General features: G+C 47.7%; 1 protein-coding gene across 1 annotated transcript in view; it reads left to right on the forward strand.

Annotated features, from left to right (window-relative positions):
- The window catches only part of RNF121 (ring finger protein 121), a 56,827-nt gene that overhangs the window by 12,564 nt on the left and 16,324 nt on the right, over positions 1-27,939 (forward strand). Inside the window, exons 2-7 of the mRNA XM_040339873.1 lie at positions 10,520-10,557; positions 15,728-15,869; positions 17,397-17,551; positions 22,330-22,437; positions 25,165-25,285; positions 26,429-26,562. Coding sequence (XP_040195807.1) covers positions 10,520-10,557; positions 15,728-15,869; positions 17,397-17,551; positions 22,330-22,437; positions 25,165-25,285; positions 26,429-26,562 — 698 coding nt within the window. The remainder of the gene's footprint in view (positions 1-10,519; positions 10,558-15,727; positions 15,870-17,396; positions 17,552-22,329; positions 22,438-25,164; positions 25,286-26,428; positions 26,563-27,939) is intronic.

Genomic DNA, 27,939 nt, shown 5'->3' on the forward strand with positions numbered 1-27,939 from the left:
CCCCCCCACATACCTCTCCATTACACTGACAGCACCCCTCCCCCACATACCCCTCCATTACACTGACAGCACCCCTCCCCCCACATACCCCTCCATTACACTGACAGCACCCCTCCCCCACATACCCCTCCATTACACTGACAGCACCCCTCCCCCACATACCCCTCCATTACACTGACAGCACCCCTCCCCCACATACCCCTCCATTACACTGACAGCACCCCTCCCCCACATACCTCTCCATTACACTGACAGCACCCCTCCCCCACATACCCCTCCATTACACTGACAGCACCCCTCCCCCCACATACCCCTCCATTACACTGACAGCACCCCTCCCCCACATACCCCCTCCATTACACTGACAGCACCCCTCCCCCCACATACCCCCTCCATTACACTGACAGCACCCCTCCCCCCCACATACCTCTCCATTACACTGACAGCACCCCTCCCCCCCACATACCCCTCCATTACACTGACAGCACCCCTCCCCCCACATACCCCTCCATTACACTGACAGCACCCCTCCCCCCCACATACCCCTCCATTACACTGACAGCACCCCTCCCCCCCACATACCCCTCCATTACACTGACAGCACCCCTCCCCCCCACATACCCCTCCATTACACTGACAGCACCCCTCCCCCCACATACCCCTCCATTACACTGACAGCACCCCTCCCCCCCACATACCCCTCCATTACACTGACAGCACCCCTCCCCCCCACATACCCCTCCATTACACTGACAGCACCCCTCCCCCCACATACCCCTCCATTACACTGACAGCACCCCTCCCCCCACATACCCCTCCATTACACTGACAGCACCCCTCCCCCCACATACCCCTCCATTACACTGACAGCACCCCTCCCCCACATACCCCTCCATTACACTGACAGCACCCCTCCCCCCACATACCCCTCCATTACACTGACAGCACCCCTCCCCCACATACCCCTCCATTACACTGACAGCACCCCTCCCCCCACATACCCCCTCCATTACACTGACAGCACCCCTCCCCCACATACCTCTCCATTACACTGACAGCACCCCTCCCCCCCACATACCTCTCCATTACACTGACAGCACCCCTCCCCCCACATACCCCTCCATTACACTGACAACACCCCTCTGTGTCCTCCATTGGTGGTATCTCTAGGATGAGCGGTGTGATGGGGTTAGAGTTGTGTGTCTTAAAGGGGACATGCATGTCTTCCCATTTGCCCACTGCTGCCATTCTGCTGACGTATATCGGCGTGCAGCGGTTGGCAAGTGGTTAAAACATTGATTTTTATTCACCCTTCAAATCTCATAATGCCTTGAGGGGTGGGTGTCGGTCGAGGGCAGTGGGTGGTCCTGGGCAGACGGGACCACTATAGGCAACGCCCACGTGAGATGCTGAACCTCAATGAATGAAAGATTGTCAACCTGGGGAGCAAAGGGCTAGATGATGTTGGTCGTCCCCCAGATAGGAAATGAAGTGGGCTCTGTATCTGACTTGCTGCTCGCAGTGTGCAGTGAAATCGGAGGACGCCATTTCAGCCCAGTAGAGTCGGTACAGCTGGAGTCTGGAGGTGAGATGTTAGTCTATCAGGAAAGGTGTTTGTCTCCAGGGAGCAGCGCAGACCTCCTTATCTGATGGCGGCACGCCCGCCCGCTAGAGGTGACCCATAATCTTGGCGTGAAAGTTATTGGAGCTCCTTGTTTCTCCTGCCAGGATAAGTGTAGGCATTTTTTTTAGAGATGATGAATAACAAGGACGTCAGCCGGGGGCTTTTTCTCCCCCCCCCCCCCCCTTTCTGATAATTCAGTTCAAGCTGAAAGCGCCATTAACCCCAAAAGCTAACATTCCAATCATTGGATGTGGCGGCTGCATCAGTTTACTCTTTTCGCACTCGCATGCAAATGTAAGTTTTACGCACATATGTAAATGGCAATCGCACCCCGAGATATTGTCGCAAACATCGGAGCGAGAGCAATAATTCCAGCACCAGATCTTCTGTGTGAGGCTTAAAAAGCATCACCTATACCAGGGGTTGACAAATTTGCTTGGAATCTAGGAGCCAGCTAAAAAAGTTAGGAGCCAGAAAACACACCCCGTCCCGATGAGCTTGCGCGCAGAAGCGAACACATACGTGAGCAGCGACCGCATATGTAAACGGTGTTCAAACCACACATGTGAGGGATCGCCGCGATTGGTAGAGCGAGAGCAATAATTCTAGCCCTAGACCTCCTCTGTAACTCAAAACATGCAACCTGTAGAGTTTTTTTAAAATCTCCATAGGCGACGTTTAAAGGGTAAAAGTTTGACGCCAATCCACGAGCGGACGTAATTTTGAAGCGTGACATGTTGGGTATGAATTTACTCGGCGTAACATTATCTTTCATAATATTAAAAAAAATGGGGATAACTTTACTGTTGTCTTATTTTTTAATTAAAAAAAGTGTAATTTTTTCCCAAAAAAAAGTGCGCTTGCAAGACCGCTGCGCAAATACGGCGTGACAGAAAGTATTGCAACAATCGCCATTTTATTCTCTAGGGTGTTAGGATAAAAAATATATATAATGTTTGGGGGTTCTAATTAGCGGGAAGAAGATAGCAGTGAAAATAGTGAAAAATGACTTTAGAATTGCTGTTTAACTTGTAATGCTTAACTTGTAATACCAACGGCCACCACCAGATGGCGCCAGCTCACATCTGGTGGTAATAACTTGTAATACCAACGGCTCACCACCAGATGGTGCCAGCTCACAAAAAAAAACTTTTTTTTTTTATTTTATTTTTTGCCCCCCTTCCAAGCCAAGTCGCCAGGACCCTATTTCTAGTCGCCATGGCGACCTGGCGCCCGGGATTTGTCGAGCCCTGACCTATGGAGACTGGATGGTAATAGTTGGCATTGGAAAATGGCGATGGTTTGCTATGGCAGGTGGCACTGATGGCTTTAGTTGGCACTGGTAGGTGGCACTGGATGGAAGGTGGCACTAATTGTCACCGGATGGTGGCAGTGGCATTGGCAGATGGCACTGGATGGGAGGTGGCACTAATTGGCACTGGATGGTGGCACTGTTATTGGCACTGGCAGGTGGCATTGGCAGATGGCACTGTATGGCAAGTGGCACTAATTGGCACTGGCAGGTGGCACTGGTGAAAAAAAAAAGTGTCACCCCCCTCAGTACAGACCCCCACCCTCCGTAGTACAGACACCAGAGAGCGGTGTGTGTCCCACGAGCGTGGGCCCCTCCTCCTCTGTGGGTGTAAACAGAGAGGAGGGCCGCAGGTCCGGAGCTAGGCCGAAGCCGCGGCCTTTCCTGATGCTGTGACCGCGGCGGCAATCCGCGGATTGCCGCCGAGGTCACAACATCAGGAAAGGCCGCGGCTTCGGCCTAGCTCCGGATCCGTGGCACCGCTAGCGGCCATGTTAAATATCGGCCTAATTTGGATAAAAATCGGTCGATGACGATTTCTCCAAAACGGCCAAATATCGGCCGATATATCGATCGACCTCTAGTTAGTACCGTGCTTTCGACAAACGATTCGACTTTTTCGTCGGTCTTAAAGGGGAGTTCCACCCACAATTTCACTTTTTAAATATAAATACCCCTGTAATACACAAGCTTAAAGCGGATGTGCCATTAAAAAAATATATTAAAAGCCAGCAGCTACAAATACTGCAGCTGCTGACTTTTAATATTAGGACACTTGCCTGTCCTGGAGTCCAGCGCCGATCGCAGCAGATGACGAGCGATCGCTCGTCTCTCTGCTGCTCCCCCCGCCATCCTCAGTGAGGGAACCAGGAAGTGAAGCGCTCCGGCTTCACTACCCGGTTCCCTACGGCGCATGCGCGAGTCGCGCTGCGCCCGCCGATTGGCTCCCGCTGTGCTCTGGGAGCCGAGTGTTCCCAGCACACAATGGGGGACAGACGAAGTCTGGAAAAACCCGTCTTTTGCCCGAGACGTGTGGCCGGAAGTGGGTGCAAATACCTTTCTTTAGACAGGTATCTGCACCCCCCTCCCCCCTGAAAGGTGTCAAATGTGACACCGGAGGGGGGGAGGGTTCCGATCAGCGCGAGTTCCACTTTAGGGTGGAGCTCTGCTTTAATGTAGTCTAGTAAAGTTAGTCTGTAAACTAAGGTCCGTTTTGTTAGGTTGTTACAGCATTTAATTAGTTTATAATCTAGAAATAGACCGTGGCCATCTTAAGTGTGGGCATCATGAAGCCAGACTGTATGACTTCCTGGATTTCAGCCTTGCAGATCTCGCACATGCTCAGTGCTGTAATAGGTTTCAGTCAGGTTTCCATAGCAACGGGAGTGTCAGAGGAAGTTACCGCCCCTTCTCTATGCAAATAGGCCATTTGCAAGGACTACTGGGATACATGATGCCTATCCCAGAAACCCTTGCGAATAGCCTTGTGACTCAATAGCCTAGGCTAATAAAGAGGAGGAAGTAATGAAGGACTACAAAATAAAGGTATTTACAAGCAACAAAATAAGTAAAAATTGTCCATTCTGAACACGATGAGATTAGGGCATGCAGCACAGACAAACATAAAAAAATGGGTGGAACTCCACTTTAAGCTGGGTGCGCAGACTATAAAATTTTTGTCTGATGTGAACTCAACATCTGATTTTCGGATGGTCGCTACAGAAATCCGTCACAGAAAAGTCAAAAGTACAAACGCGCATGATCGGAATCGAGGAACGACTGGGAAGAGTTTGGTCTTGTAAACTAACATTCGTAATTTTAGAATTAACATTCGCAATTGTTGTAATGTCAAAATGCAGCGCACATTCTCATCTTCTTTAATGGGATAATAATGAAGCTGCTTTGCATGTATTTGTTTTGTACGGTCTGAAAATCTCCAATTGAAGCTCGCCAAACTAACACAAAATTACCAGAAGGGTCCCGAAGGGTGGCGCCTTGAGAAATGAGCTTCCTCTTTATATACTCGTAGTATACGTCGCTACGTTCATGTTTGTCAAACGACAAATTGCGCCATAGTTGGACAAGATCCTGGCACACGCCCTTTTAACAAAAATAAAACGATTGGTCGTACGACAATCAGACCGTGTGTATGAGGCCTTAAAGTGGATGTAAACCCGATTTCATGAAATTTGACCTGGGCACATCTATCTCTCGTGTGTTCTTATCTCTCTCCAAAGCACTAAGTCCCCTGTGTTTCTGCTGCTCCGTTCTTCTGTTGTGTTCTTATCTCTCTCCAAAGCACTAAGTCCCCTGTGTTTCTGCTGCTCCGTTCTTCTGTTATCAGCATGATAACTTCTGACAATTTCTCCGTCAACTGAGATAAAACGAGCGTGAAATTTGTGTCGTGGGAGGGTGCTATAAATAGATTAGCAGAGAGCTTGTTTTGTCACAGCACAGCTCTGTAAGTCTCTGCCTATGTAGGGGGGGGGGGGCTTTCCTCCAATCGGCTGTCTTCGCTGTATGCCAAGAATCCACTCCCAGTGCTGAACAAGAAGAGAAAATCTCTAACACGATGAGCACATTCTAAAGAATATCGCAAGCTGAAGACAGCGGATATACATGTTAAACTTGTGTAGGGAGATTTGTTTCATCTCTGTGTATCATCTGAGGATGTTCAGTTTGCTGGGGTATATATAAGGGTTTACATCCACTTTATGTTACACTACATATCGAGTATTTGCGGGAGTACTTGTACTCGCGCAAATACCCCCGATACCTAAATAGAATACACCCCCCCCCCCCCCGCCGCTGCCGCCGCATCGAAAGCCGCCGCATCGCACCGAAGCATTTGAAAGCCGCCGCATGGGTTAAACGGCGTGCGGGAACATCACAGCTTTCATTTGAATAGCAGTAGTGTTCCCGCGCGTATAGACACTCCCCCTTGCTCAGGATTGGATGGGTGATCATGATCTGTCCAATCCAGAGCAAGGGGGAGTGTCTATACGTGCGGGCAAAACAGCTATTCAAATGAATGCTGTGATTTTCTCCATGCGGCGTCGGCGGCTTTCGGCGGCAAAGGTATGGGGGAAATGGCTGGAGGGACATGGCTGCATATGTGAGGGACATGGCTGCATATGTGAGGGACATGGCTAGAGGGACATGGCTGCATATGTGAGGGACATGGCTGTATATGTGAGGGACATGGCTAGAGGGACATGGCTAGAGGGACATGGCTGCATATGTGAGGGACATGGCTGCATATGTGAGGGACATGGCTAGAGGGACATGGCTGCATATGTGAGGGACATGGCTAGAGGGACATGGCTGCATATGTGAGGGACATGGCTGTATATGTGAGGGACATGGCTAGAGGGACATGGCTAGAGGGACATGGCTGCATATGTGAGGGACATGGCTGCATATGTGAGGGACATGGCTAGAGGGACATGGCTGCATATGTGAGGGACATGGCTAGAAGGACATGGCTGCATATGTGAGGGACATGGCTGCATATGTGAGGGACATGGCTAGAGGGACATGGCTGCATATGTGGGGGACATGGCTGCATTTGGGGACACATTTAAAAAAAAGTATCGGTATTCGGTATCGGCGACTACTTGAAAAAAAGTATCGGTACTTGTACTCGGTCCTAAAAAACTGGTATCGGGACAACCCTAGTAGTGTTCCCATTTTCTCCCCCCCCCCCCAGCAGCTACATAAAAGATTATGGCAGAAGGGGCTGAGGAGCTGGGCCAGCACAGACATTCACTCTCAGAATTGGAGACGGCGGAAGCTTTGCTAGGGGTTTGACGCTTTTCTGGAGTGGTCACGTTTTTTTAGCATGTTCACAGGCACGTTGTAAGTAAATAATTTATGGGAAATGTTTAACGTAATTGATTTCTCTCTGCTTTTACCGGCAATCTTTAGAGTGACAGGTCCTCTTTATTGCAGCACTTAACCACTTCTGGACTGCTTCATGCCGATATACGTCGGCACTTTGAAGAGTAACCCCGGGAACCTGTTCTTCAGTGAGCGCTACAGTTTAATATAAAAGTGGTCTCTGCGGCAGATTTTTTTTTTTATCGGCGGCGGGAGAGGGGCTCCCCTCCCGCTGCCCTCCGGAGCTGGCGATCGCATGTGCTCCCGTCAGTGGTATGGCACTAAGTGAGGGGAAGATGGGATATATATATATATTATTTAGGGATGCACCGATATATCGGTGGCCGATACATATCGGCCGAAAACGGCTGTTTTGGGGACATGCCGAAACAGCTTAAAAATTGCAGATAATGCTGTGTTGCCAACCGTCCGTTTTACGGACAGTACGCCGCTGGGCTGTCACTGCTCCTTTCTCTGCCTATGGCGAGTGTCACTGCCAAAGTGTCGCTCCTGAGTCCTGACTCGATGGGCTTTTCAAAAATGGCGCCATTACGTATCTGCGCATGCGCCGAGCGGATAAAGCTTTCCCGAACCCGGCCTGCTTCGGGGCTCGAGAAAGCTCGTATCCGCTCTCCCGGGCAGGGCATGCGCAGTTACGTAATGGCGCCACCTGGCGCCATTTTTGAATAGCCGATCGAGTCAGGAGGGACACTTTGGCAGTGACACTCGTTGGCTCGTGCAGTGCACTCGCCATAGGCAGAGGACGGAGCCGTAACAGCCCAGCCATGCACAGCCCAGCTAAAGCTGCTGGTGGCAGTAGGTGATGGGGGCATGAGGTAATGGTGGAAGAAGGTTATGCTGGCACTGTGGCAGGAGGTGGGTTAGGTGATGGTGGCAGAAGGTAATGCTGGCAGGAGGTGGTGGGGGCATGAGGTGATGGTGGAAGAAGGTTATGCTGGCACCGTGGCAGGAGGTGGTGGGGGCATGAGGTGATGGTGGCAGAAGGTGATGGTGGCAAGAGCCGATTGTGGCAGGAGGTGCGGGTGGTGGGTGCAGGAGGTGGTGAGAGCAGGTGGTGATGGTGGGAGCAGGAGGTGATGGCGGCAGGAGGTGATGGCGGCAGGAGCTGGCAGGAGGTGATGGCGGCAGGAGCTGGCAGGAGGTGATGGCGGCAGGAGCTGGCAGGAGGTGATGGCGGCAGGAGCTGGCAGGAGGTGATGGCGGCAGGAGCTGGCAGGAGGTAGGAGCTGGCAGGAGGTGATGGCGGCAGGAGCTGGCAGGAGGTGATGGCGGCAGGAGCTGGCAGGAGGTGATGGCGGCAGGAGCTGGCAGGAGGTGATGGCGGCAGGAGCTGGCAGGAGGTGATGGCGGCAGGAGCTGGCAGGAGGTGATGGCGGCAGGAGCTGGCAGGAGGTGATGGCGGCAGGAGCTGGCAGGAGGTGATGGCGGCAGGAGCTGGCAGGAGGTAGGAGCTGGCAGGAGGTGATGGCGGCAGGAGCTGGCAGGAGGTGATGGCGGCAGGAGCTGGCAGGAGGTGATGGCGGCAGGAGCTGGCAGGAGGTGATGGCGGCAGGAGCTGGCAGGAGGTGATGGCGGCAGGAGCTGGCAGGAGGTGGGGGTGGTGTTTTAACATACAATTATAAAAAAAAAAAAGAAAAGTCATTTTTGGTTTCGGCCTGACATTTTTTTTTTTTTTTTTTCGGTTTCGTTTCGGTTCTGAAATTTCCATTTTGGTGCACCTCTAATATTATTGCATTTTATGGGAAATATAAGATCTGAGGTCTTTTTGACCCCAGATCTCACGTTTAAGAGGTCCTGTCATGCTTTTTTTTTGAAGAACAGTGTTGAATTTGAATCGCCCAGCTCTAGTATCATTGCGATCGGTAGAGCGAGAGCAATCATTCTAGCCCTAGACCTCCTCTAACTCAAAACTGGTAACCGGTAGAATTTTTTTTTTTAAAGATCGCCTATGGAGATTTTTAAGGGTAAAAGTTTGTCGCCCATTCCACGAGCGGGCACAATTTTTGAAGCGTGACATGTTGGGTATCAATTTACTCGGTGTAACATTATCTTTCACAATATAAAAAAAAATTGGGCTAACTTTACTGTTGTCTTATTTTTTTTATTCCAAAAAGTGTATTTGTCACCCAAAAAAAAGTGCGCTTGTAAGACCGCTGCGTAAATACGGTGTGACAGAAAGTATTGCAACGACCGCTATTTTATTCTCTAGGGTGTTAGAATAAAAAACAACATATAATGTTTGGGGGTTCTAAGTAATTTCCTAGCAAAAAAAATGATTTTATCTTGTAAACAACACATCTCAGAAAGAGGCTCGGTCCTTAACCACTTAAGGACCGCCTCCTGCACATTTACGTGGGCAGAATGGCACGGCTGGGCACAAGCACGTATATCCTCTTTAAGTGCCCAGCCGTGACCGCGGGACCCGATCGACGCTGGAGTCCTGCGATCGGTCCCCGGAGCTGAAGAATGGGGAGAGGTGTGAGTAAACACAGCTTCCCCGTTCTTCACTGTGGCGCCGTCATCGATCGTGTGTTCCCTTATATAGGGAATCACAATCGATGACGTCACACCTACAGCCACACCCCCCTACAGTTAGAAACACATGAGGTCACACAACGCCTTCAGCGCCCCCTTGTGGTTAACTCACAAACTGCAATTGTCATTTTCACAGTAAACAATGCATTTTTAATGCATTTTTTGCTGTGAAAATGACAATGGTCCCAAAAATGTGTCAAAATTGTCCGAAGTGTCCGCCATAATGTCGCAGTCAGGAAAAAAATCGCTGATCGCCGCCATTAGTAGTAAAAAAAAAAAAATAATTAATAAAAATGCAATGAAAATATCCCCTATTTTTTAAATGCTATAAATTTTGCGCAAACCAACTGATAAACGCCTATTGCGTTTTTTTTTTATTTTTTTTTACCAAAAATAGGTAGAAGAATACGTATCAGCCTAAACTGAGGGAAATTTATTTTTTTTATATATTTTTGGGGGATATTTATTATAGCAAAAAGTAAAAAAATATTGCATTTTTTTCAAAATTGTCGCCCTATTTTTGTTTATAGCGCAAAAAATAAAAAACGCAGAGGTGATCAAATACCACCAAAAGAAAGCTCTATTTGTGGGGAAAAAAGGACGCCAATTTTGTTTGGGAGCTGCGTCGCACGACCGCGCAATTGTCAGTTAAAGCGACGCAGTGCCGAATTGCAAAAACTGGCCAGGTCCTTTAGCTGCCTAAAGGTGCGGGTCTTAAGTGGTTGAACGCAGGCGTTTTTAACGAGACACATGGTGTGGATGGGCCTTGTGTGAGTCGATGAAGATAATTTAGTTTATAGTGCAGAATGTTGAGAATACAGCGTGTGTGTTGTTGTGGTGTTTTCATGTATGTCCCGTAGTTTTGGAATCTCTCTTGTACAGATTTCTGGTGTGGCTGCAGTGTGTGAGCCTCCCTCCCTCCCCGGAGCTCTGACCTTCATACCCTCACCAGGCCGCTATAGCTGCTAATCCTCAGTACAGAGTATTAACGTACACAAGGTCCTTCCAGGATTGTCATCCTGTCCTCACCGGCTCCCACTCTCCTCCCTGAGCTGTGGTTATGTCTCCTCCACTCGTAGATCACACAATGGCTCCTCACCCGATAATACAACCCAACTAACGCAGCATGTGTTCTTCTTCTCTTCCAGGTGGATCTGTCTGAGTTGGCCCCTGAGGAAAGATGGAGGTGAGTCCTCGTCACTTTGGCCTTCACCTCTGTGCACCTCTTTTTTATTTAAACTGTCTAAACTAGACATGTGCAGTCAGGGCCGATCCTAGGGTCACAGACGCCTGGGTGCAGAAATATTTCTGGCGCCCCCTACATGGGCGTGGTCATCTTACCAACTCCTCCCCTTTAAAACTGTTTCTATGACTGAGCCCAGGTTCACACTGGGTACGATTTCCTTCGATTTGAGATGCGATTTCACGTGTGAAATGCATCTCAAATCGGCGGCATTTGCCGCCAATTGTCGGCAATGACACTGTCCTAATCGGTGCGGCGCTGCACCGATTTCAAAAAGTAGTTCCTGTACTACTTTTTGCGATTTCGGGCCGCGATTTACATAGACATCTGTGCAGAAACCTGCACAGATGTCTCTTAAATCGCGGCCGAAATCGGGACTGCCGGCGGGAGTGAAATCGTGCGAGTTCAGCTGAACTCACACGGCTTCACTCCCGTAGCCCAGTGTGAACCAGGGCTCAAACACAGAGATGCTCCCCCTAACACAAGGAGAACACGGCAGGCACGGACCGCCCCCCAGCGACGTCACTGCGCAGCTGGTCTCTCTCCACACAGAGACAGCCGCTGCTTCGCTCTCCTCCTCTGACAGGAGGATGGACGGGTTTGGGCAGCAAACACAGTGGCGGAGAACGACGGAGAGAGCCTCTTCTGGACACGGACAAGGAGAGGAGGGAGGGAGGTTGAGCACTCTGGTGCTTCAGTGCCCCCACCTCTGTGGCTCCTGGGTGCACTGCACCCCGCGCACCTGCCTAGGATCAGCCCTGTGTGTGTTTTTTTCCTGGTTATTCGTCATCCGAAAATAAGAAAGAACATCCCAAATTCTAAAGATAAAATAAAATAAATTAATAAATTATAGGTATTGGAATTTCCTTTAAAATTTGGCTGTTGGTGAACGTAACGAATACAAATGTATCCAAAGTTATGAATTATCCGAAATAACGAATGCTGCATCTAAACAAATAAAACCAATTAATAATAAATAATAATACATTTTTATTTTATTTTGTTACGTTTCATTCGTTTGGATGCAGCATTTGTTATTTCGGATAATTCGTAACTTCGGATGTATTCGTTACGTTCACTAACAGTCAAATTTTAAAGGAAATTCCAATACCTATAATTTTAATAGTTAAAGGGGTTGTAAAGGTTCGTCTTTTATTTTCTAAATGGGTTCCTTTTAAACTAGTGCATTGTTGGTTCACTTACCTTTTTCCTTCCATTTCCCTTCTAAGTGTTTTTTTTTTTTAAATTTCTCACTTCCTGTTTCTCCTCGGTAAGCTTTCCCCCATCATCCGAGCGGTGGAAAGTCATTTAGAACAGCTTACTGAGGAGGAACAGGAAGTGAGGAATTCAGACAAAGAAAACAAACATTTAGAAGGGAAATGGAAGGAAAAGGTAAGTGAACCAACAATGCACAAGCTTAAAAGGAACCTATTTATAAAATAAAAAACAAACCTTTACAACCCCTTTTAAGCGGAGGTTCACCCTAAAAACAAGTATTTACCATTACATCCAGCATACTTCCGACATGTACAGTATGCTGTTTTTTTATTTTTATTTTTAATTTTTTTTATCACTGTACATACCGTCTTATTATTCTTTTCCACCCGGGTTCTCACTCCCGCGGGGAGTAGGCGTTCCTATGAAGAGACGTAGTGTCATCTGGGACTTAGCCCTGATGATTGACGTGTGGATAAGGCACGTAACGTGTTCCGAAAATAGCCGAACTAGGAGTCGGCTCTATTCGGCGCCTGCGCAGTCAGCTCTACACGGCTCCTAGTCTGTGCGCTGGCGCCGTATAGAGACGACTCCCAGTTCGGCTATTTTCGGAAAGCGTGACGTGCCTTATCCACACGTCAATCATCTGGGCTAAGTCCCAGATGACACTACACCTCTTCATAGGAACGCCTACTCCCCGCGGGAGTGAGAACCCGGAAGCCGGGTGGAAAAGAATAATAAGACGGTATGTACAGCGATAAAAAATACTGTACATGTCAGAAGTATGCTGGATGTAATGGTATATACTTGTTTTTAGGGTGAACCTCCGCTTTAAGTTATTCGTTATTCAGATTTTTTAATTTTAACTATTAAATTATAGGTATTGGAATTTCCTTTCAAATTTGGCTGTTATTGAATGTAACGAATGCATCCAAATTTACGAATTATCCGAAATAACGAATTCCACATCTAAACAAATGGAACGGCTCCAGCAGTAATACATACTCACCGAACACTCCACTGTGGGGGAATCCGAACCTTCCGGAATTTTTCCGTAGATCGGATGGGGGATACTGGTCGAAAAGGGGGGTAAAAACTATTTTACATCTGTTCTCAGGCAATGTGTTTCGTACTTTTGAGGAATTTCGTAGAGACTATAATCTGCCACGCACGGCTTACTTCCTTTACCTACAGATACGCCACACTGCAGCAACGCAGTTTGGCCTTCGTAACATAGTCGTCCAGCTTTCTCGGCTGGGGCAACTACTAACTGACCCCTCGCACACCAAGTTAGTCTCCACATATTATGGGTCTCTCCTGCACACTACGACTCAAAGGCTGAGCAAAGCGGCTGCTAGCTGGAGAGCCGACATCCCTGAACTGACGGAGGAGATCTGGCAGGAGGTATTGCCCCTCCAGGTCCCTTCTGTCATTTCGTCCCGGGACAAGGTAATACAGACCAAACTGTTATATAGATCCTACTTCACACCATGCTTACTGTTCAAACTGAGCAGAATCCCCTCAGCGCTATGCTCCCGATGCGGCGCGGCCGATGGCACGTTCTTTCATATGATGTGGGAGTGTGCTCCGATTAGAAAGTTCTGGTCGGAGGTCACGGCCTTCATTAGCTCGCTGACTGAGCTACCCAATATATGTAATCCTCTGAGGTGTTTACTGGGCCACATTGATGACGAGACTATATCTAAGAATATGCAAACCTTCCTGCGGATAGTACTGTTCTATGCTAAGAAGTCTATAACCTTCCACTGGAAGTCTCCATCCTTACCTACCATTACCTTTTGGCTCACCACCATCAATCGTGCTATACCGCTGTATGAGATGACATATGAGGCCAGAGGGTGTCCAAAAAAATTCTTGAAGGTCTGGGGCTCTTGGGTTGATTCCGAGAGCACCATACCTCCTGCTCCTTGAACTTTGACTGATGACTGATACCTCTGCCTGTTGAATAGAACTAATTGCGTAAATTAACGATTCTGTTGTTTTTCTCCCACTTTTCTCTGTGCGTTTTTATGGAAATGCTCAATGTGTACCAGCTACCAAAGTTTTGTAAAATGATGTACCGGGCGATGTTCGCCTAGGATGTGTGTTTGTTGTATTGTCTGTTTTGTATGTACAAAAATGTCAAAATAAAAATTTACCTTTAAAAAAAAAACATGGAACGGAACAAGTTAATAATAATAAATAATGTTTTTGTTATTATTTCTTATTTTGTTACGTTCCATTCGTTTTGGATGCGGCATTTGTTATTTTGGATAGTTGGTGAACCTATCGAATACATCCGAAGTTACGAACAGCCAAATTTGAAAGGAAATTCCAATACTTTTAATTTTAATAGTTAAGTTATTTTAGATTTTTTTTTGTTTTTCCGTACTTTTTGCATTTACGGATTTGTCAAAATTCCTTGAAAAACTAATTCGGAGCGAAGCAAATTGCACATGTCTAATCTAAACCCAACAACACATTTCATATATTTCAGCTTAGATGTGACGACTGCATTGGGTTTCCTTTTTTCAGGGTTTTTTTCCTTTTACTTTCACCTGGTGATCCTCATAGTAACACACTTCCTCTCCTAGGATGACAGCACTCACTGCACTGTATCTATGGATTAACAGCATTCTCATCCTAGGAAAGGACTACAGAACACCTTATCCTCTCCTTCTCTCCACAGCACAGGTGGTGGGGGGGGGGGGTCGGTATTCCTCATAGATTGCTGGGAACAATGTAATTGAAGTAAAGTCGGTAGCGGCAGAAAGCACAGGAAGTCATCGGCTAATTTAGATCAATACATTTTGGTGTAATGTGTTGTAGTCAATAGAGAAGGTGAAACTATTGGACCCCCTTTCACACAGAGGCGGTTTTCAGGTGTTTTAGTGCTAGAAATAGCACCAGAAAACCTCCTCCCATTCATTACAATGAGTGCTTTCACACTGGAGATGGTGCGCTTGCGGTATGTTAGAAAAAGTCTTGCAAGCAGCATCATTGGAGCGGTTTAGGAGCGCTGTTTTTAGCGCTCCCAAAATGCCCCTGCCCATTGCAATGAATGGGCAGCGCTTTCCGAGGTGCCTAAAAAGCAATTTGGATGCGCCGCAATATGGGATTTTTTAACCCCTTCTTTGGTGTTAAAAGCGTCCGGAAAGCGACCCAAAGCGCTGCTTAAACAGCGGTAAAGCACTTCTAAAAGAAGCGGCGCTTTGAGTGTGAAAGACTCTTTCTCTCCCCTTCATTTATTAAAACTTCAGATATAAATACATGGTTTTTAATAATAATAAAAAAAATGTTGGTAATGCAACATGAGCTTCCTCCTTTCTCACATGGATACTGGGGAGTGATGTGTGTACTGGATTTAAATTCTCACTGGTGACATGGATACTGGGTAGTCGGCTGGGTGCACTGGAGTACAGATCTCACTGGTGACATGGATACTGGGGAGAGAGGGGTGTGTACTGGTGAACGGATCTCCCTGGTGACATGGATACTGGGTGCACTGGTGTACAGATCTCACTGGTGACATGGATACTGGGTAGTCGACTGGGTGCACTGGTGTACAGATCTCGCTGGTGACATGGATACTGGGTAGTCGGCTGGGTGCACTGGTGTACAGATCTCGCTGGTGACATGGATACTGGGTAGTCGGCTGGGTGCACTGGTGTACAGATCTCGCTGGTGACATGGATACTGGGTAGTCGGCTGGGTGCACTGGTGTACAGATCTCACTGGTGACATGGATACTGGGAAGTGACTGAATTGCAAGAGGCAGAAGAATCCTTTTTATTATTTCAGCATTGGACCTGTCTAGCATTATGTTGGGTAAATGACTTGCTGTGGTCTTCTGTGGAGTGTGTCTAACCCCTAATGTTTTTTTGATTTTCTCTTACAGGGTAGAACATGCCCGCATGCATGCCAAGCACCGAGGCCACGAAGCCATGCATGCCGAAATGGTGCTGATTCTCATCGCCACCCTGGTGGTGGCCCAGCTGTTGCTTGTGCAGTGGAAACAGAGACACACGCGCTCCTACAATGTAAGAGATCTTGAACCACAAAACTCTTTTTCAAGTTTTTATTTATTTTATTATTATTAAACATCTTTTACACCAAGGTGATGATTGCGCCTGACGTTTTGCTGAAAGAGGGTATCCTAAAAATGATGGGAGCTTGCCCCAGGCAACAGGAAAATTACCTTTCACTGATCTGCCTTACTATATATGTCACTAGTTTTTAGCCAGTGTCATAAACAGTGTATCCTCTAAGAGCAGGACTGTCCAGATGATGCAGGAGGCACAGGGCACATTGTGATACGGGGCATACTTGGGTGCACAAGATGCACTAGATTACAGCAGGTGCACTGCTGACACGTGGAGGCACTGGGGCTATACGGATTACACTGTACACACTGGTAACCCTTGACGTCCCAGGGCAACACTAGGGTGCCTTGTTAACACTCAGAAGCATAGGGCACACCTGGGACTTGGAGGCGCAAGGGTGCAAAGGACCCTAGATGACACTGGGTGCACTAGTGACTCTTGGAGGCACTGGGGCACACTGGTATCGCGTGAAGGCACAGGGGCACACGGTGCGTTGGATGACATTTTTTAAATTTGGTGGCATGTGCATACAGGATGCACTGGCAACACTTGGAGGCATGGGGTGCACAGGGCATGCAAAAGCTGCTGGGGTGCACTGGGAGCCATGGGGGAGCGAGTAAGTACAGCAGCATCAAACTCTGTGACACGCGTCCCTTTGCAATTTAAGGCAGCGCCAGTTGGGAAAGCTGTCTCTTCATAGGTTGCAGCGCCATTGCTCTAGGATGGTGAAGCCTGGAAGGGCAAGTGACCATACACCAGAGGAGAGAGCTAGCACTGGATCTTGAGTGGTAAGTGTGACAGCTTAGTTATCTCTGGCAACAGCCACAAGTCCTCTCTTGTGAATTGCTGAGCTTCCCCCTAATGACTGAGAGAGGCTATCGCAGATATAAAAGTGAACCTGTCACTAGTTACTAATGTATTATTTATTGTTGGGACAACACCTCTTGCTTGCCAGCACACACACACAAGTTTGCAGGTCACTGTGCACACCTGGGTTTGGGGACTCCTGGGATATACTGGGGAAGAACTTTGACGAAGGTAATGTTCTGACACCTCTTCGTTTTCCTATGACCTAACAGGAGCTTAGACTAGTGACAGTTTTGTAAGCCATAGTTGTCAAGAGCTGACTTTCAAGTGTTTCGAGACCGCTTGGCTGTAAGAAAGGGAAATGCATGTGTACACCCAGAACTTCTATACAACCCCTAAGCACATTTAATAATACCATGTAACTGGTAGTCTAAATTGTGTGTAACATTTGCAAAACATTGTAAGTGAGCCTAGACTCGGACCATTTGAGACTTTTGTGCGATCCATTTTAGAGCAAGAAACAATGTTCTGCTAGACACCAACCAACCAATAGAAGGCCCAAAATGCACGTATATGAATTGCAGCATGTGTTTTAAAGATAAACTGTGGTACTAAAAATGTTGCTCAGCATATTTGTGTTCTCTGCTTCCTTTGCAGATGGTGACTCTCTTCCAGATGTGGATTGTTCCCGTCTATTTTACAATGAAGCTGCACTGGATGCGGTTCCTGGGAATCTGGATTCTCTTCTCCCTAGTCACTGCTTTTATAACCTTCAGGGCCACCCGCAAGCCACTGGAGCAGACCACTCCTAGGTGAGGGGTCTCTATAGGGTGCCTTCATTCTCATGTATATAGACTGTGTAGGTGGTGATTCGGAATGTACAGTGTGTATACATCTCTGTTTAAAGGACATGGGTTAAAGGTTTACCTGAAAAAAGGTATACTAAATGCTTACCTCTCCGGCTGCTAAATACTGCTCTGTTCAAGAAAAATCTGCTTCGTATGTCTGCTGAGAAACTAACACTTCAGCAGCACTTGCTACTTTCTCTTTCCAACCTCTATAACGCTACTGGAGCCACTGAGCCCGGAGGGGGAGCAGGAGAACAACATTATGTATGTGTACTGGAGTACAGCTCTCACTGGTGACATGGATACTGGAGAGTGACGTGTGTACTGGTGTACAGCTCTCACTGGTGACATGGATACTGGGGAGTGACGTGTGTACTGGAGTACAGCTCTCACTGGTGACATGGATACTGGAGAGTGAGGTGTGTGTGTGTGTGTGTGTGTGTGTACTGGAGTACAGCTCTCACTGGTGACATGGATACTGGGGAGTGACGTGTGTACTGGTGTACAGCTCTCACTGGTGACATGGATACTGGAGAGTGAGGTGTGTGTGTGTGTGTACTGGAGTACAGCTCTCACTGGCGACATGGATACTGGGGAGTGATGCATGTACTGGAGTACAGCTCTCACTGGTGACCTGGATACTGGAGAGTGAGGTGTGTGTGTACTGGAGTACAGCTCTCACTGGTGACCTGGATACTGGAGAGTGAGGTGTGTGTGTACTGGAGTACAGCTCTCACTGGTGACCTGGATACTGGAGAGTGAGGTGTGTGTGTGTGTGTACTGGAGTACAGCTCTCACTGGTGACATGGATACTGGGGAGTGATGTATGTACTGGAGTACAGCTCTCACTGGTGACATGGATACTGGAGAGTGATGTATGTACTGGTGTACAGCTCTCACTGGTGACATGGATACTGGAGAGTGACGTGTTGACTGGTGTACAGATCTCACTGGTGACATGGATACTGGGGAGTGATGAATGTACTGGTGTACAGCTCTCACTGGTGACATGGATACTGGGGAGTGACGTGTGTACTGGTGTACAGCTCTCACTGGCGACATGGATACTGGAGAGTGATGTATGTACTGAGTACAGATCTCACTGGTGACATGGATACTGGGGAGTGATGTATGTACTGAGTACAGATCTCACTGGTGACATGGATACTGGAGAGTGATGTATGTACTGAGTACAGATCTCACTGGTGACATGGATACTGGGGAGTGACGTGTGTACTGGAGTACAGCTCTCACTGGTGACATGGATAGTGGAGAGTGACGTGTGTACTGGTGTACAGCTCTCACTGGCGACATGGATACTGGAGAGTGATGTATGTACTGAGTACAGATCTCACTGGTGACATGGATACTGGAGAGTGATGTATGTACTGAGTACAGATCTCACTGGTGACATGGATACTGGGGAGTGACGTGTGTACTGGAGTACAGCTCTCACTGGTGACATGGATAGTGGAGAGTGACGTGTGTACTGGTGTACAGCTCTCACTGGTGACATGGATACTGGGGAGTGACGTGTGTACTGGAGTACAGCTCTCAATGGTGACATGGATACTGGGGAGTGATGTATGTACTGGTGTACAGCTCTCACTGGTGACATGGATACTGGAGAGTGACGTGTTGACTGGTGACATGGATACTGGAGAGTGACGTGTGTACTGGAGTACAGCTCTCACTGGTGACATGGATACTGGGGGGTGAGGTGTGTACTGGTGTACAGCTCTCACTGGTGACGTGTGTACTGGAGTACAGCTCTCACTGGTGACATGGATACTGGGGAGTGACGTGTGTACTGGAGTACAGCTCTCACTGGTGACATGGATACTGGGGAGTGATGTATGTACTGAGTACAGCGCTCACTGGTGACATGGATACTGGGGAGTGATGTATGTACTGAGTACAGATCTCACTGGTGACATGGATACTGGGGAGTGATGTATGTACTGAGTACAGATCTCACTGGTGACATGGATACTGGGGAATGAGTTTTTTTGTGTACTATAGTAAATTATTTTTCACTTGTAAAATAGATACTGGGGGGTGAGCTGTGTGTACTATAGAGTACAGATTTCACTGGTGACATACTGGGGAGTAAGCTGTGCCTACTGGAATTTTCTTTGGTGTGGTATGTAGTGGAGTGTGGTGCCATTTTATACTGGGAAGTGATCTGCGTACTGGAGTACAGATTTCACTAGTGACGTGGCTACTGAGACGTGAGCGGTGTGTACTGGTGTGGAGATCTCTTTGATGCCATGAGAAATGAGCTGTGTACTGGAGTACATATCTTACTGACAAAGTGCATACTTGGTAGTGAACTTTGTTTAGTGAAGTGCAAATCTTACGAGTGCCGTGGATACTGGCAAGTCAGGTATGTGTACTGAATTGCCAATTTCACTGGTAATGTGGGTACTGGGGAGTGAGCTGTGTGTACTGAAAGTCAGATCCCTCTGCTGACATAGATACTGGGATGTGAGGCGTGTATACTAGAGTGCAGATCTCACTGGTGAACATGGATAATGGTGAGTGAGCTGTGTGGATTTCATGGGGAGTAAGGTGTGTGCACTGCAGTGGTGAATTTACTGGTGACATGGTTCCAGGGGTGTGGTGTATGCATACTGGAGGGAAGTGAGCTGTTTGTACTATAGTACAGATCTCACTGGTAACATGGATACTGGGGCGTGAGCTGTGTATACTGGAGTACAAATCTCACTGTTAACATGGATACTGGAAGTGTTGGTTTCTTAGGGCTCTTTCACACGGGCGGCCCGTTCAGGTCCGCCTGCCAGTTTATTAGGCGGACCTGAACGGGCACTCCGTGCTCCTCTATGGAGCCGCGGATGTCAGCGGTGACATGCCCGCTGACATCCGATCCGCCAAAGTGTGACGGAGGAAAAACCGTCTTTTCCATCCATCTGTTGGATCGGGTGACAGACGGTCCGTGTTCATCCGATCCCCCCCCATAGGGGAGAGCAGACAAAAAAAAACAGGGCGGTCCCCACAGTGTGCAGGGACCGCCCTGTCATCCGCCGGCTCAGTGGGGATCAACGGAGCGATCCCCGCTGAGCAAGCGGAGGTTCACGGGGCGGATCATTGCTGATCCGCCCCGTGTGAAAGGGGCCTTAGTGGACTTTATAGGAAGATTTCTCCTGAACACAGCAGTGTTTGGTGGGTAGGGGGAAAGGTAAGTATTATCCAGGTAGACTTTTTTATTTTTTTCCTGACATGGCTACTTTAAAAGAACAGTTCACATTTGTAACAATTTGTATAATTTTTTTTTTTTTTTACTTTCACACACTATATTCTATTAACATTTATCATTACTTCCCCCCCCCCCCCCCTCCGTGCTAAGTTAAAACTTTTGGATTTTACTGAAGTCCTGTGCTAAAAGGTGGTTTGTCACTCCTGGCCTCTGCTTCTAAAAATACTAATCCCCTGGCTTTCATGACAATATAATGGCTTCAGTGCTTCTATAGTCACCATCTGGTGTGCAGATCGGGCATTAGGACTTCATCACTTCCCTGGCTGCATGAATGTTCCAGGTCTTTGACTTAAAGCGGAGGTTCACCCAAATAACATTTTTCTCAGAACACCTTCTTTAGACTTCTAACATGTACAGTCCGCAATTTTTTTTTTTTTTACGCTGTACATACCTTAATCTATCTTTTCATTCCAGCTTCCGGGTACTTCTCCCCGCGGGAGTAGGCGTTTCCAAGCTGAGGAGGCATGTCATCTGGGAGGTCGCCCAGATGATTGACTAATTTTCAGCAAAAGTTCCCCCCGACGGATAAGGCCCCCGCCCCCCGTTTTGCGTAGGCGCGTCCGAGTCACGGCGTTTCCGAAAGAAGCCGAACATGCAGATCTGCTAGTCGGCCTGCTCCGTATAGAGCCGACTAGCAGATTCTTTCGGAAACGCCGTGACTCGGACGTGCCTACGCAATACGGGGGGGGGGCCTTATCCGTCGGGGGGAACTTTTGCTGAAAATTAGTCAATCATCTGGGCGACCTCCCAGCTTGGAATTGCCTACTACCGCGGGGAGAAGTACCCGGAAGCCGGAATGAAAAGATAGATTATAAGGTATGTACAGAGTAAATTTTGCGGACTGTACATGTTAGAAGTCTAAAGAAGGTGTTCTGAGAAAAATGTTATTTGGGTGAACCTCCGCTTTTAATAAATAATAAAGCCAGAGGATTAGCATGGATAAGATTTAATTGAATGAACAGGATTGAAATAAGTAAACTCTGTTCTCAGCTCTGATAGCCTCATGTTTCACATGCTTGGATTGGAGATGGGAGGTGCTGAAGTCACACATGAAGAGCACATAGAGTTGAAGTGTGTCAAAATTCAGTCTGGGCATTCCTAGGCAGGTTGTATTTTTCATGCAGATCACCCTAGGTAAGGCCAACATGGGACGCTGAGCCTCCATGATTGGAAGAACTGAAATCCAATCAATTAAAAGGGTGGGACAGTCAGGCTGGGAAGGAAAGGGGCTAGATAATGCTGGAAGTCCTCGGGGTGTTTCCACTCCTCCTTTTTGGCCTTTTATTTATAACTTGAAAATGTATAATGGATGGTGGGTCCCCACTGACTGCAATGGCTGAAGCACTTGGAACTCAAAGATGCAGGTATGGTTAGGTGGTCCAAATCTTCAGCTTCCCTCAAACGCTGAAATAATTTTGGTGGGATTGACTCCTTCTTTGATTTGCTGTGTTTTGTGTCTCCGCAGGCTCGTATATAAATGGTTTCTCCTCTTGTATAAAATGAGTTACGCCACTGGGATTGTGGGATACATCGCTGTGATGTTCACGCTGTTTGGTCTGAACTTCCTGTTCAGGTACGTCTGCCGAGGTCTGTTTATATAAAGTGTGTGGTCTGGGTGGCTGATTCTGACCCTTCGGGTGATAACCACATAGACCAGGGATCCTCAAACTACGGCTCTCCAGCTGTTGTAGAACTACACATCCCATGAGGCATTGTAACACACTGACATTCACAGACATGACTAGGCATGATGGGAATTGTAGTTCCTGAACAACTGGAGGGCCGTAGTTTGAAGACCTATGACATAGACGGTAAAAAGGTTTGGATGTAAGTCGATAGAAAAGTCTACTCCTAACTCTCCGATTCCATCCGTTGAATGTCAGCAAACATTAGGGCTCAATCACCTAATGTTTGCAATTGGCAATCCTCCTTTCTTCCTGGGGAAGGGTTGTATCCTCATTTTTTAAGGATCACTACACTCTTACCAGGTGACCTCCCTTGGGGAATGTGGTAATCTCAGATGTTTGAGATCACTGCCTGTAGTCCAGGTGTCCTCCCCTAGTAGTTGTGGGGTCTTCAGTTTTTGGGGATCTCTGCACACTCGCCAGGTGAGCTCCCCTGGGGTTGCAAAGTCCTCAGTTGGGGATCACTGCCCACTTTCTAGGTGACCTCCTTTTTGAGGGATGTTGGGTCCTCGGGTGTTCAGGATCACTGGCCAACTCTGCCCTAACTCTTCAGATGTTGGCGATCACTGCCCACTCACCAGATGACCTCCCCTGGGGTATGCGGGGTCCTCAGATGCCTGGAATCACTGCCTGTTTTTCAGGTGACCCCCCTGTTAGGGATAACTGCTCACCCTCCAGGTGACCTCCCCTGAGGGATATAGGGGTCCTCAGTTGTTGGTGATCACTGCCCACTCTCCAGATGACCTCCCCTGGGATATGCGGGGTCCTCAGATGCCTGGAATCACTGCCTGTTTTTCAGGTGACCCCCCTTTTAGGGATAACTGCTCACCCTCCAGGTGACCTCCCCTGAGGGATATAGGGGTCTTCAGTTGTTGGTGATCACTGCCCACTCTCCAGGTGACCTCCCCTGAGGGATCCTCAGTTGTTGAGGATCACTGGCCAACTCTTCCCTTAGCTTCTCAGTTGTTGGGGATTACTACTTTCCAAGTGACCTTCCCTGGGTTGTTGATGGGGATCACTGCCTGCATTCCAGATGTTCTCCCCTGCGGGGGGGGGGGGGGGGGGGGGGGGGTGTATGGGGTTCTCAGTTGTTGGCAATTTCCACCTACTTTTCAGGTGACAGATCAGGTACATGGCCCTCAGTTGTTGGGATCACTGGTCACTATCCAGGTGACCTACCCTGGGTGGTGTGCGCTCTTCAGTTGGGGATCACTGCCCCCCTTCCAGATAACCTTCCCTGAGGGATGGTGGCAATATTTTTTGGGGATCACTGTTCTTAGTCTAGGCCTAGTATTTTCATCATTCTTGGTGAAGGGGGTGTTGTGGGGTGCTGAGTTTTGGGACAGATGGTATTTTTTAAATGGTTAGTGTATTTCAGAAACGGTACGTACATTGTTGGCAGTATTCAGTCCAGCAGAAAGGGGAGTGGGGCTTGTGGGTAGTCAATTGATCTAAATTATTTAGACTTGTCTCCTGAACAATTTGGGCCAGATTCACAAAGAAGCGCCTATCTTTAGGCGGGTGTAGCGTATCTCAGATACACTACGCCGCCGTAACTTAGAGCGGCAGGTCCCGTATTCAGAAAGAACTTGCGCTCTAAGTTACGGCAACGTAGTGTAAATGGGCCGGCGTAAGCCAGCCTAATTCAAACTAGGCTGGTAGGGGGCGTGTTGTATGTAAATGATTCGTAACCCCATGTAAATGACGCGCTTAACGAACGGCGAATGCGCAATATCACGTCGAATTTTCAAAGTAAATTACGCCCGCTCAATGCTTAGTCGACGTGAACGTAACCTACGCCCAGCCCCATTCACGGACGACTTACGCAAACGACGTAAAATACGACGCTGTTCGGACGTTTCCGACGTCCATACCTAACATGACTTACCCCTGCTTTATGAGGGGTAACTTTACGCCGGTCAGACGCCTTACGTAAACGACGGATCTTGATACGCTGGGCGGGCGTACGTTCGTGAATCGGCGTATCTAGCTCATTTGCATATTCGACACGGAAATATACGGAAGCGCCCCTAGCGGCCAGCGTAAATATGCACCCCAAGATACGACGGCGTAGGAGACTTGCGCAGCTCGTATCTAGGCAAAATTAATGCGTAACTGATTCTAAGAATCAGGCGCACAGATACGACGGCGCACATTCGGACTTACGACGGCGTACGTGGAGTTACGCCGTAGTAAGTCCTTTGTGAATCTGGGCCTATAACTTATTTTTTTTTTTTTTTTTTTTTTTTAAGTTTTTATTGAAAAGAGTGAAATACATAGCAGGTAACGGCACAAATGCGGGCGCAGCTGTTAGACATATGAATCGAACAATATATATTATGATAGAATACAAATTAATTAACATAACATATATCACTTTGAAAAATAGGCATATGGTTTAGTGCGGTTAAATGCTTCTTCGTTCTTTTTACATAATGGCAGTAGTTGCGGGGGGGGGGGGGGGGGGGGGTGTGTGTGTGTGTGTGTGTGTGTGTGTGTGTGTGTGTGTGTGTGTGTGTGTGTGTGTGTGTGTGTGTGTGTGTGTGTTTCTATAGCGGGTCTTGCATCAATATTCTAGTGATTATAATACATTTTAATCCTCTCCTTCCCTACAGGATAAAGCCAGAAGACGCCATGGACTTTGGCATCTCCCTCCTCTTTTATGGCCTCTATTATGGGGTACTCGGAAGGGATTTCGCTGAGATGTGTGCCGATTACATGGCATCCACAATAGGTGTAAGTATGGAGGCATTCTACCCACAATGCAGTTTGCTTACTCGGAATGATATTGTAGATTGCGCTTCTTACATCTAGGTTAGACCCAGTTGGAGGGGGGGGGGGTTGGGGGTTAATTATTTGATGGCTATCCCACTGCACTGGAACTGACCTTTATGGCCACCATTACTCTGCATATATTGCTGGGTTACACTTATTTGGGTTGACTTGCTTGTGCATGCATGGGATGATGTCATCCTCCATCGGGCAATCAAGAGGCTGAAAATCTGGCACCCGGTAAAAAAAAATACAGGGGTTGGTGAGGGATGTAACCGCCGCATTGCTGGAAGGTGGAGGTGAGTATACCTGGGGAGTTCATTTCTGTCCTCTCCTTCGTCATTAATCTGTCACATGGCAGAACTGCAACAGGCAGTATAGACTCTGCCATAGGACAGTTGAATGAAAAGGGGTGGGACTAGACCTTGGGAGAGGTGGGGCTTAATATTGACCTGGGCAGAAAATGGTTGGACTCGCATAGTTAACAGATTGGACGGTGCATTTTTTTATGTTGATTGGTTGTGTATTGCACCATCTGGCTGACACAGAAAACAGATTGGGCATTGCATCTTTTATTGATCGGTTGTACATCGTATAGTTGGACTGACAGGGCACAGGTTGGGCATTGCAGTGTATATTGATCGGTTGTACATCGTATAGTCGGACTGACAGGGCACAGGTTGGGCATTTGCACTGTATATTGATCGATTTGTTGAACATTGTACAGTCAGACTGACACAGGAAACAAATTGGGCATTGCACTGTATATTGATCGGTTGTACATTGTACAGTCAGTCAGTCAGACTGACGGGGAACAGATTGGGCATTGCATTGTTTATTGATCAGTTGAACATTGCATAGTCGGACTGAAGGGGAACACATTGGACAGTATATGCAAAATTATAATTCTACCTGTTTGTGGAGCTGCACCTGACATGGAAGGTAAAACACACCGGTACAATACTGTGCCATTTGTAGAAAGTTGAAACTTGAACATCAACATTGTCAGTAGAAATCATTCTAGACCGTCCTTTACCAGTGTTTTGAGTCTTCGGTAATCCTTATGTGAATGAACTAATACTGAAACATTCAACTTTGCTTTCTCAGTTCTACAGCGCGTCGGGTATGCCCACCAAGCACCTTTCGGACAGCGTGTGCGCCGTATGTGGACAGCAGATCTTTGTGGATGTCAATGAAGAGGGTATCATCGAGAATACGTACCGGCTCTCCTGCGACCATGTGTATCCTTTTCACTGTCCAGCAGATTCAATGCATATATTCATGTAAATGAAGAGGAGGGGCAGATTGCAATATGATCTTTCCTCCATTGACGTAACAACAAAAAAAAATGCAATGCTTTTTGTGAATGGGCAAAGCAGGGGTGGGGATTCATCCTGATTATCCCCTTCTCCATTCAGTAAAACAAAATAAAACTTTTTTTTTGTCAATGGGTAAGAAGGGGTGGAGACACATCCATAATCTTTCACTGCCAAAGCTACAGCTCATCTTCCCCTGGGGTTTGGAGTGGGGGTAATCCGTGGTGAAAGACGGGACATCTAAGGTGACATTGGGATGCTCAGTACTGGGGGCATAACTTGGGGAGCATAATGCAATAAGCTGTTTGCAGGGGTGCTCTGTAGAAGAGGGGACATCTGAGGTGGGAGGAGGGGACAGAGGGATTTGGTTTCAAAAGAGGAATATGGAGGGGGGGGGGGGATGGGTACAACCCCCAGCAATCCAGTACTATGTGTAGGAGCCAGCTTGCAGCAAGGTATGATTATTATACTATGCAACAACCATCCACACACAGTATACATATTATTAGGAGTATCTTGCTTGGTTAGTACAGTATAAAAAAAGAAAAAAACTTCCTGGAGCTAGTCTTAAGTTCCTCCAGTGCGGTGATGCATAGTCATCATGCCCTTTGACTTTGCATACCCATGTCACCACATTGTACAATGGATATCGTGCCCCTTTCTCTGACCTCACCATTGCTGGCTGCAGTGCAAACTGGGAGATGGGAGTTTTGAACACAATGAGATGTCCTGCTGCTGAGAGGTTCGGCCCAATTTATTTCCCACTGCAGTCAGCTGTTGGCTTCATCTCTGGTAGTGAGCATGCCCCTGATCTATACAGAGGAGTGTGATCTCAGGCCACAGATAAGCATTTCTTTACATATGCCTTTGTAAAGGGTTTGTAAAGTCTCATGTTTATTATAAAAAAAAAAAAGTTATACTTACCTGCTCTGTGCAATAAATTTGCAAAGAGCAGCCAGGATCCTCCTCTTCTCAGATCCCTCTTTGCTGCTCCTGGCCCCTCCCTCCTTTCGAGTGCCCCCACAGCAAGCAGCTTGCTATGGGGGTACCTGAGCCGAGCTGAAGCTCTATGTGTCCACTTAGACATGGAGCTGTGATTTGGCCCTGCCCCTTCTCTCTCCTGATTGGTTCCCGCTGCTGTCAAAGTCAGCCAATGGGACCTCTACTGTGTCTCGGGAGGGAGAGTCCCAGGCGGCCGAGGGATTCATGGACATCGCTGGATAGAGAGGGGCTAAGGTAAGTATTAGAGGGGTTGCTGCACACAGAAGGCATTTTTATCTTGATGCATAGAATGCATGAAGA

Source organism: Rana temporaria, chromosome 2 (assembly GCF_905171775.1).
Source record: "Rana temporaria chromosome 2, aRanTem1.1, whole genome shotgun sequence".
Taxonomy (NCBI): Eukaryota; Metazoa; Chordata; class Amphibia; order Anura; family Ranidae; genus Rana; species Rana temporaria.